Source organism: Tasmannia lanceolata, unplaced genomic scaffold (assembly GCF_043159265.1).
Source record: "Tasmannia lanceolata isolate RefF3 unplaced genomic scaffold, GAP_Taslan_0.1 ptg000018l, whole genome shotgun sequence".
Classification (NCBI taxonomy): domain Eukaryota; kingdom Viridiplantae; phylum Streptophyta; class Magnoliopsida; order Canellales; family Winteraceae; genus Tasmannia; species Tasmannia lanceolata.
In genome coordinates, this window is record NW_027518695.1 from 53795028 (window position 1) to 53806692 (window position 11665).

Genomic DNA, 11665 nt, shown 5'->3' on the forward strand with positions numbered 1-11665 from the left:
GTTCCAACGCCAAAACTCTTCAATCCTCCATGTTAGGGTTTCATCTCTACAAACCCTAAAACCCCTCAATACTCCATGTCAGGGTTTCACCTTACAAACCCTAACAGACATACACAAAAGCTCATGGATTCTCGAATTCCTCCTTCGCCAACCAATCGAAGACTGGGTACTCAACAGACTCATCTCAATTGTCCCCACTCGCAAACACGATCTCCGTCTAAAGAAAACAATACTCTTGAGAAGAATCTGTACATCACTTCTGAAATGTTCAATCACAGAGAAAATTCCTGATTCCTTGGAATCAATCTAATCGATCGACCGTGGAATCGGAATTAGGGTTTCGGAATCGATGAAGGCTGCATACTGTACAGTGGCAGTGGAATGCGCAGCAAAGTTTTTTCGGGGGAACTATGTTGATTCTGTTGAGAGAATTTGGAAAATTAGGGTTTCTGAGATGGAGGGTTTTGGTTTGGGTTCGGAATGGTTGAGGGAATCGAGGGATGAGATAATAGATGCGATTGGGAATGAGAGTGTTCGTGATAATTTTTTGATGAAGGATACACGAAAGGATGCTTTGGAATGTGTTTAGGTTTTTTTGGAGGAAGCAGTGGGAGAATTGGGTCCTTCTGTTTTGGAATTTGCTGCGGAAATGGTTTGTAGGAAGGAGGAAAATGCGTGGATTTTGGTTGGAAATGTTAGTGTAATTGGGTTAGGAAGTGGCGTCACTTGCATGGAATTGGATTCCCCTGTTGAGATGGAGAATGAAACTGTGCTTGAACCAGCACAGATAGGTTGGTTGTCTGATGTTTAATGTTAGTTTTCTGAATTGGAATTGCTTTTTCTCAAGGATACTGATACTGGCAATACCATGTTTTAATAACTGCACAAAATCAGCTTGTCTTTTGTTCTTTAATTGGCTTCCAAGAGCTTTTTGGGAACTATAATAACCTTTTAAATCTGTTTAAACAATAAAATTCAATATGAATTAGTGCAATTATAAAAACAATTATTGTTTTCTAACTTGAAATTGCTTTTTCTAAATCATCTTGTTTAATTGTCATTCTGTGCTGGTTGGATATTCTTACTGTTACGTGCTTAATTGGGCGTAAGGCCGTAACACAAATAAACAAATGAAAAGACAAAAAAAGGGAGGGGGAGAGAGGTTGATTCGAGGCAACTGGACCTCCTAACGGTTCAATTCGAGAGGAACCATAACTCTCCTGAAACATAAGCTTCTGCTTTGGTTGCAAATTCTCTACATATTCATTGAAATATAAGAACTTAAAATACTAGCACGAAAAGAGTGCCAGATCATCAACTCATTTTCCCACTACCATGACACATAATAAAAAATAACACCCACAACCTTGATGTAGATAACTATCTAATAACTACTTTGTAACTAAAGCATATACACCATAACATTTATCGGTTACGAACCCGAATCAGTTCGCAACATGATTGATCTTCTTAGTGGGAAGATCAGGCTTCTGGACCCACTTCGAGTGAAGGTTGTTAACTTACCAACTTCTCCAAAAGCTTAAGCTGTTGGAGAAAGGCGTTATTTATCTTTTATACTTTAACACTCCCTCGCACGTGTGGCCCACTTGGCAAACACATGGAACATGTGATCTCACTTTGGGCCGACCATCGCTTGTGGATTTTTGCCCTCTGGGAGGTTTGAACTTGAGACCTTTGGCTCTGATACCATGTTAAATTTAGAGAAATTTCTATTATTCTTGGATTTCTTAGCTGCTTTACAAAGAGCCCTAATGTGTGTTTATATAAAACACCCATAGGGATAAACATAGAAATAGATCATGATAAGAAGGGAAAGAGATAAACCTAATCTAATATTCACTTGCCTAATCTAACACTACTACTCAATATAGCCCAATCAAATCAGATATGAGGAGATTTGATCTTAATCTGATTTTATTCTCTAATATTACCCCTTAAACGTATATGGATTGAAAATCGATATATGTCAATTACAATAGATATCCCTAAAGAAATCTAATATGCCCCCTCAAACGTATATGGGTTGTGCCTTAGATTTTCTACCTGCCTCTTATCTTGGCCTTCCGCTGGGAGTGGGAAGACCGAACAAAAAGTTATGGAACCCCATTATTCACAGAATAGAGCGGAGATTGGACACCTGGAAGCGCAATTTGGCATCCAAAGGTGGTAGACTGGTTCTCATAAAGGCAGTTTTATCAAATATTCCGGTATACTTTCTTTCTCTATTTAAATGTCCAGTGAGTGTAGCTCAGAGAATTGAGCAAATCCAGAGAAGATTTTTGTGGGGAGGATCCTTCAAAAGGGCTTCCTTTGGTTAAATGGAGTGCGGTGTGTCTCCCTATAAAAAATGGAGGATTGAGACTCAGGAGGGTAAAAGGTTTTAACAATGCTCTGTTGGGAAAGTGGCTCTAGAGGTTTGGTGAAGAACAATCTTCTTTGTGGGTTAGAGTTATTGGAAGCAAGTATGGATTTAAGGAAGGAAAATGGTGCTCTGCTGACAATTATAAATTCAAATGTGTATCGGTTTGGAGGGATATTTTGAAGGTGGAAGTTCTTTTTATGAAAGGCATTCATTTCAAGGTCTATGTGGGGATAGGATTCGCTTTTGGTTGGATCCTTGGTGCTCGGCTGTTCCTCTCAAGGATCTTTTTCCAGAGTTATTCTTGGTGTCTTCTCAGAAAGGGGCATGGGTTAAGGATTGCTTTGAAAGAGTGAACGCGAAAGTGGTTTGGACTCCCAAGTTTAGAAGGGCCTTTTTTGATAGAGAATTAAATTCTCTTCAAGGCTTTCTTTCTTTGATAGAAGATTGCTATATCAAGAAAAGGGGAGCAGGTTACCGAGTATGGACTTGGTGCCCTTTTGGCTTCTTTTCAGTTAAAACCTTTTACCATCACATGATTTTAGTGAAGCAGAGCCTCTTTCTTCCCCAATATGGAAGTTCTTTTGTCCGCCGAGAGTTTCTTTCTTCGGGTGGACTGTTTACAGTGGAAGTATTCAGACAATGGATTTTTTGAGGAAGCGTGGAATGTGGATGGTGGATCACTGCTCTCTCTGCTTATCTGATGGCGAAACAATAGATCACCTTTTCATCCATTGCAAGGTAGCAAGAGATATTTGGGGCCTCATTTTCGCTCATTTTGGGGTCTGTTGGGTTCCCTCCAAAACCATTGCAGACTTCATTAGGAGTTGGGAGTGGAATCCTTGGAGAAAGAAAGGCAGGACTCTCTGGAAGATGTGCCTTGTGGCTACCTGGTGGTCCTTATGGAAAGAGAGGAATGCGCGAGTTTTTGAAGGAGAGGCAAGGTCACCTTATTGGATTTATGTAAAGATGATAGCTGCTGTTATATCTTGGGCAAGGAGCCTTCCTTTGTTTCGCTTTGTTTCAGCTTTTGACCTTTGGGAAGGATGGGCGACCATTTGTAAGGAAGGGGTCAGTAAAAAGAAAATCATTCAATCTTGGCATCCTCCTTCAGATGGGCTACTAAAGCTTAACTTCGATGGTTCGTCTCTTAGTAATCCTGGTGATCCAGGAATTGGGGGTTTGTGTAGAAATGACAAGGGGGAAGTTCTTTTGGCTTACTTGGGGCCTATCGGAGTAGCGGACTCAAATGAAGCAGAGGTAAGAGCTGTTCATAGTGGGATCAAGTATTTGGATAGCTCGGTGTTTGATAAAATCATAGTGGAAGGGGACTCCTTAAATGTAATTCGTTGGCTTTCGGGGGTGGTGATCCCTCCATGGAGATTCTTGCCTTTATTCGAGGAGATTGAGGACCTGGTTCAGGGGTCTTCTATTGTGTTTGAGCATGTAAGGAGAACTGCCAATGCTGAAGCATATTCTCTAGCTAGGGGAGGTGTTCTTAGATATGATTTAGAGTGGTTTGATTATCTCCCACCTTGAGTTATTGTAATTTCTTCTTTTTTCCTCTTTGTATCTCTTCAGGACCATCTCGGTTCTTTTTATTTATATAATTCTGCCTTCTTCAAAAATTTTTTTTTGATGCACACTGCTACAATTGATGTCCGCTTGTTGTTGATATTGTTGAACATAGAATTGCCGCCTGTTGTTGAAGAACGTGTCACATGAAAGATGAGCCGCACAGAGCCTCAAAGAACGAAATTGGACTCAAGCCAGAATGGGAGAGTCTTTGGCCCAGTTTTGAATACCGATCCTTATGGAAATTGGTCACAATGGACCAAAGGCTTGATGGGCAAGACATCATAGGTCGAATACCGATCCCCATGGAATTTGAAACTACCCTCTCAGGCACGAACCTCAAGGAATCGAGGCCCCTCAACTGAGTAGAGCGATCAAGATCAATTTCAAGCACGGACCTCGAAGAGGTACCTCAACTGAAATAAGAAATGGAGATTTGAAAATTAAAGATTTGGTAGAAAGGAGAAATGAGATGAGCAACAACAAACGACTAATGTATTGACGGCAACAACAAGACGAAACTTTGAAAAAGAAAAGAAAAAAATGTGCACATATCAGATATGAGGAGTGTTATTGAATTTGGGATGGGGTGCAAATATCAAATTTGGGGTTGTAAGATGAGATGGGCTTTCAAGAAAACAATGGGCTTAAAAAAAGGAAAGGGAAGACACTTTGGGAAAAAATAGAAGAAAAGGCGCATTTCCTTCTCGCCATATATGCGAGATTCTCCATGCCGAAAATCGAAGCAAACAGGATATGATCTGATGTACGATTTGGGTTGCCTTCCATGGTGTACAGGCCTTATTCTGTATGATTTGAACCGCCGACAAAGAGTCCACTTCAATCCAAATTCGCTTAATTCCTATAGCCACTACCGCTTTGAGGCCATGAAGAATAGCTTGAAGCTCGAGCATGTTGATATCAGCGCTTTCATCACATGCCACGATTTCTGAGTATACCATCATGATTATTCCTCTGTCATTTCGAAGTAATCCGCCAATGATGGCTCCTTCCTCCTCCAGAGATGCATCACTGTTTAATTTGACCTCTTCTTTCTCAGGTTTCTCCCATGTGCAATACCTTTCGGTGTCTAATGATGGGAGGAATTTAAGTCCAAAGCGTGTAGTAGCCTGGAAATTTGTTTCAGTCAGGTTATCTTGAAGAGGGAGGCCATTAATGCGAATACGGATGTCGCTGATGATTTCCTTGAGGATCAGAGCTTTATGGGTGGACTTATTTTCGAAAATTTGCTGGTTTCTCTCTCTCCAACAGTATATGGTAGATTGGAAACCCAATTTTAGAGCCGTGGCCCTCTGCCCTCTTCCTTTAACGGATTCTCTAATCCAATTTTCTTCCTCCAGAATTGAATTTTTTGGTTTTCTTCTTGATCCTATTCGCCATAGAATCGACCTCCATATCCAGGCCGAGTACCCACATTTGAAAAACAAGTGATCGGTGCTTTCAGCAGCTGCTCCACATAGATTACAGGTTGTGTCGATACAGATGCCCAGATGAGCGAGCCTTTCTTTCGTCTTCAGCCTTCCCTGGATAGCCTTCCAAGTAACAATGGCTTGACGGTGGCTGAACCCTTTGCACCAAATTGTTTTGCACCATTCAGGCTTCCCATGATGCTTTCTGCTTTCTTCCCAAGCTGATTTGACTGTAAATTTTCCGCTTGGTTCCGGTTTCCATATTGGCAGGTTTTCTTTGATTCCACTCCTCAGAATTTGACCCAGAATTATTTTTTCTTCCTTCAGGGACTCCTTAAACAAGACAAGGTTCCATACTCCTTGGCTTGTGACATTGTCCACAATTTTCATTATAGCAAGGGAGGAGTAGGTGCTTCTTTTCGAAATGAGTGTATTCAGCACCCCTTTCGGTTGCCACGGCTTATTCCATAATTTGATGCTGCTTTCGTCCCCCAGAAGATAACAAACATCTTGTTTTGCTATATCTCTGGATTTGAGGATGCTTCTCACTCCCCACGATGGCTTTGCTGGAACCGGGATGGTCCAAATTTTTTTGTGCTTTACATATTTTGCTTGGAACCAGGCTGTCCAAAGAGAATTCTTTGTGCTAATGAGGTGCCAAAGGTTCTTAATCTGCATGCTCTTGTTTACCTCTGCCAGCCTTCTTAGACCAAGGCCTCCCTCTCTTTAGGGCTTGCAAATGTCGCTCCATGCTATTGTGTGAATTTTTTGCTTCTCTTCTGTCCCCCCCAGATGAAGTCTCGGAAAATCTTCTCAATGCTTTCCAAGATTCCAGAAGGCACATTGAAAGCAGCAGACCAGTATGACTGGTAAGTGCTTAAAACCGATTTCACCAGCTCCACTCTACCTGCCTGAGATAGGGATTTGCTAGGCCAGGATTGAATTCTCTTTCTGATCTTTCCAATCAGCGGTTGACAATCATCCTTCTTCATTCTCGAAGTAAAAAGAGGTAACCCCAGGTACTTAATTGGCAGCGTGCCTTCTTGCATACCCAAGGTCCTCTTGATTTGCTCCTTTTTACGACTGCTTGTTCTTGCGAAGAACACTTCACATTTAGATTTGTTAGCTTCAAGACCAGTTATATCAGTAAAATCTGTCAGACATTCCATCAGCCCCTTTGCTGCTGTCCTGGTTGCATTCGAGAAGATCATCAGATCATCCGTGAACATCAAGTGAGATACTGTGAGTTCGCCCTTAACGAAAAGAGTATAAAAGGTGTGATTTTGTCTAGCTTTCTCCAGGAGCAGAGTTAGGATCTCCATGACTAAGGTGAATAGCACGGAGAGAGCGGGTCCCCTTGCCTTACTCCATTGGAGGAGGTGAAGTAACCGCGCGGAGAGCCATTAATCATGATGGCAAAATAGGGCATTGAGATTCACTCCATGATCCAATTTACCCAGGTCTGGTTAAAACCTTGCCTAAGCATGAAACCTGGAATGGTTTGTCGGTTGACATTGTCAAATGCTTTCGCCAGATCAACTTTTAAACACATTGCAAGTTTATGGTTGGGCCTATGAAAATTGTGTAATAAATCATGGGTCAGCAAGATATTTTCCTAAATTTGTCTCCCTCTAATGAAAGCTGATTGCGGAGCACTCACCAGCTTACCAATCACTGTTTTTAACCTCGAAGCCAATATTTTTGTAATGGTTTTATAAATTACATTGCATAATGAAATAGGCCTGAATTTGGAGGGGGAGGTGGAGTCCAGGCCTTTTGGGATCAAAGTGATGAAGGTCGAATTCACCTCAGCCAGCAATTTACCACTTTCGAAAAAATTTTGATTGCTGCAACAAAGTCATATTTAGTAAGATACCAGAAATGCTTGAAAAAACTTGCATTGAAGCCATCTGGCCGAGGGGCCTTTTCACCATCTTCTTTTAGAATTGCTTCCTCTATTTCCTCTGTGGATACAGGACGAGTTAGATGATCAGCTTCATCTGCCGTCAACTTGTGAAGAGGTTCTGGGGGATCCTTTACGCTCCTCTTGTTTGTGTTCAGCAGGCCCCGAAAATAATCAATAAGGATGTTTTCAATTTCCTTTGGCTCTGTAGTGAGAGCTCCTTCCTCCGTTTTCATCGCGATGATCTGATTGGAGCTTAATCTGGATTTTATTGCCGAGTGGAAATTTTTTGTGTTGGAGTCTCCCAACTGCAACCAGCTGACTCTTGATTTCTGCCTCGCTATATTTTCTTCCAGGATCTTTACTTTTAAGAATTCATTTATGAGGTTTGTCTCTTCCTCTTTCAGGCTGTTACAATTTGGATTAGCAACTATCTTCATCTGGATTTCCTCAAGCTCTTTTTTTATAATAGGAGAAGTGATGCCGATCAGACCAAACACTTCCCTATTCCATATGGTTATATGCTTCTTTACTTCATCTTTTGAGTTAACCTGAACATGGGGTTGCCTTTTACCTCAATTCTCCATGCTTTCTCCACAACTAGGAACAGAGATAGGTCTTGCAACCAAGCATTTAGGAACTTGAAGGGCTTGGGCCCTAAACTTTTGAAGTCTCGCAGCTTGACAATAATTGGGCTATGATAAGAAATTCCTGGGTTTAAATATTCCGCATAGGACAATGAGTATTGGGTCAGCCATGCACCATGTATCAGAGCCCAATCTAGCTTAGCAAACATTTTTTCTCTGGTTAGAGCTCGATTATTCCAGGAATATGGATTTCCAATCTATCGAAGATCATTTAGATTGCAGTTTTGGATGCATTCGTTGAATTCATCCATATCTTGGATTTTCGGCATTGCTCCTCCCTTTCTTTCGCTATGGTACCTTATTGGATTAAAGTCTCCTATGAGAATCCAAGGTTGGCTAATTGTACTTACAATTTGCTCCAGGTCCCTCCACAGAATTCTTCAATCAATGTTGTAGGTGTGGCCGTAGGCAGCCCTTAGACTAAAGCTCTGATTCAATTGTTTCATGTGAACTTCAGCATGTGAGAACTGGCTAGTTTCCATCTTCATTTATAATTTTACTCTACCCGGATACCAAAGAATCCAAACTCTACCCTTGATAACGTTCTGATAATTTTCCCAATAGTTCCAGTCCTCTTGAATGTCATTGACAAATTCTCTAAGCTTATGGGCTCTAGCTTTCGTTTCCATGATGCAGCAAATGGGCAATTTATGCTTGCTGATCAAATCTCTGACTTCATCCCTCTTTGTTTTGGAGCACAATCCTCTGATGTTCCAAGACCCTATAATATTCATTGATTTGTGAGATTCAAGGTGATTTGGGCTCCTGAAGAGTCTGCAGAAGTGGTACCTAAGCTCGCCCCTTTAAACTTTGGATCAGTTATTGTTTCAACTGGCGCGCAATTCCGAGGAGATTGATCTGAGCCATTTCTTGCGATGATCTTGATATTTTCCTCCGGCTTCCCATGATCCATGCTTAATTTCTATTCAACCGAGGTATGGCCTTTCGTTTGGATCTCAGTTCTACTTTCCTGGACATTTCTGATGGATAGGGCTAAGCCAGGGGACCAATCTTTTCTCAGATTAGCAAATGCTGAGGGGGGTTCATGGTCTGAGAGTGCTTCACTTTCTTCTTCTGACAGCTTTTGCTCCTCTTCTTCTTTCTGATCATTTGCCTCTTCATCTTCATTCAGAGCTTCTAACACATTGAAGTGGTTGTGAGTTACAATATTGGGATGCTGAACTGATTTTGAGGGTCTTTCCACTTCAGTGGATTTGCTATTTCGTACTTGAAAGTTTTCCCTTGTGTCTGTCATTTTTTGAACTTGGTTTTCCAAATTTCTGCCTTTCTTTGTCTGTTTGGGCTCCACTCCTGCTTTGAGGTAACAATTGGGACAGTTCTTTAAGCACCGAGGGGGCATACCTTTGCCGAATGACTATAAGTATTGCATTTGGGGCATGAATTGGGTTTCCAATCATATTTGACAGGTTGGGAAGTAATTTCAGAGGAAATTCTGATTTGGATGGTGTCTGGGAGGATTGTGCCAGCTTCAATTTTCCACACAAATACGAGCAAAGCTCAATCGCAAAGATTCAGCTGTTTGGCTGTCCATGTAGAGGGGTTTTCCGAATCCGCTAGCAATTTTACTAAGGATTCTGTTCGTCCAGAATTTTAGATAAAGATTTGGCAATTTAATCCAGATTGGGATATACTTCAGGTTTCCCTTTTCCACCAAAACATCTTTGGATCATTTTCTTAGAATAAGAGGTCTACCACCATAGCTGTGGGCCGGGGTTTCCAGCACTTGAGAACAGTCTTCTGAGTTTGTAAATTTGAATAGGAAGAACCCATTACTCATGGCGATGAGCTGTACATCCCCTTTCAACTTCCATTTTCTGGCTAGATGATCTCTCAGAGCCAGAAAATAAGGTCTTCGCCCCAGGAAATAACCTACCAGACAATTTTCCCACTTGCTTTTTGCTTCCGATACTTCTTCATCTTTCACATCTATGTTAATTTCACCATCCTTGCTCTGGATCCGCGGGAGTTGTTCAAGGTTTGGGGAACTTTTGTTTCCTGTTGAGAGAACAACGGGTTCCATGGCTTGTACTTTTCTTGGGTTTGAGGCGAGCTTGACTTTTGCAGCATATTCGAATTTTCATTTTCCTGCCTAGAGGAGTCACTCCTGATTGATGCTGTCCCAATAACTCTTCCCAACGCAGGTAGGTGGGGGAAATTCGATTCAACCACTGCCTTTTGTGAAGCGTTCAAAATTTCTCTGGTCTCGTTTGGGCCCTCCACAGTGCTATCCAAGCCTTGACTTTCAAAAATTGAAATTGGCGGTTCTGTTTGGGCGTGGGGTTCAAGAGACCTACTTGTCAGGTGGTTAGCATTATCCATCGGATAAGCAACATCCCCCTCAGATCTAGGCCTAGGCTCTAGGCTTTCCTTTAATGGACTGTGCCGGAGGATTTGGGGAATGTTTCCACAAATAGCAAATTTTCCTTCTCCTTCCTCTTCCTTTGTTTCTTCTCACCCATGGTTGGCCTCTTCAGGAAATATATATTGGTTTAGCTTGGGGGCTGAGGGTGGGGTGAAATCGGCATGGTTGTCCACTTCTTCAAGCAGCTTTGTTCTCTGATTTTTAGGATTTTTCTCCTTCTTCTGCTCTTTGCCATGGCTTTGATTAGTTGTGTTTTTCGGCGATGCACCTCTTGTTTATCAAAAATTTTATGGACCCTTGTGCCTCTTTTGAAATGCGTGGTGGGGTCGAAACCTCGTGTAACTTCTTCTTCCTCGTATCTTCCTTCTCTGAGAGCTGCTATGTTTTTATAGATATCCTTTTCTCTATCCGATATCTGGAGGGGGGCCCTTGAGCTTTTTGGGGGACCTGAAGGGCTTGGGCCCTTGATCTTTTTGGGGGACCTGAAGGGAAGGGCTTGGGCCCTCAAGATTTTTTTCGAGATCATTATCCAGAAATGAAAGATCCTCATCTGGTTAGTATCCATGGCCTGCTTGGATAGCATCTCCAAATCCCAGAGGGGAGTCCTTACCTGGGTCTGAATGTTCAGAAAAACTTTTTTCAGGAGAGTTATGAGCAGAAACAAGGTCGTCGAAACCATATTCTGCTTCAAGTTCTTTCACAGCTTGGGGGATGCCTAGATCAGGGGGTTTCTCCGTGAGCAACCAGCAGAGGACCAACTATAAGAGGGTTATTGCAAAAGAACTTCTCAGCACAGAAACGGAAACCTAGGGGTGAGTAGTTTGCAAATGACAAAAGGAAAGAGAGTTGGAATGAAATGGGATATGGGAACCAAAGAATCCACGACCCATAACATCACTGAACTTGGGAATACAAATATCTAGGAAGTTGAAACCATAGGCCGTGCTTTTGATTACATTGCAGTCATCATAACTCATGACATGCATAGCTTGACTTCCATGCCTTTCTTTGTTTTCTAATGAAGTAAAAGGAAGAGTAAGAACCCATCTTTTATTTCTTCTTCAAACTAGAGGCAGCAAATCGGGGAGGAGATTGCTGTGATACTTGGGCGGGCAACAACGGCGAGATTGAACAGATAAGAGAGGGTGAAATATGTTTGTGTTTATAAGTCTAGAGAGAAAGGAGAAACCAGAGGCTGTGCTGATGTTGGGAAAAAAAGGGCAGTAGAAGCAAAGCCGGGAGAGTTGGTGGCCGGGCGGATGGCAAAATCGCCATCTGCTAGAGAGCGGAACTCCTTGTTTTGTGGTCAGTGCCAGATCAGATCAATGGCTCTGATACCATGATAAC

General features: G+C 42.0%; 2 protein-coding genes across 2 annotated transcripts; both read right to left on the minus strand.

Annotated features, from left to right (window-relative positions):
• Window positions 1–4312: 4312 nt before the first annotated feature.
• On the minus strand, window positions 4313–5775 carry LOC143850458 (uncharacterized). The gene is made up of 2 exons (XM_077359707.1): window positions 4752–5775; window positions 4313–4371 (listed from the first exon to the last, which is right to left on the minus strand). The coding sequence occupies exons 1-2, from the start codon at window positions 5773–5775 to the stop codon at window positions 4313–4315; spliced, it is 1083 nt and encodes a 360-aa protein (XP_077215822.1).
• Window positions 5776–7188: 1413 nt separating this feature from the next.
• Window positions 7189–9190, minus strand: LOC143850459 (uncharacterized). The gene is made up of 2 exons (XM_077359709.1): window positions 8867–9190; window positions 7189–7839 (listed from the first exon to the last, which is right to left on the minus strand). The coding sequence occupies exons 1-2, from the start codon at window positions 9188–9190 to the stop codon at window positions 7189–7191; spliced, it is 975 nt and encodes a 324-aa protein (XP_077215824.1).
• Between the last annotated feature and the right edge of the window lie 2475 nt (window positions 9191–11665).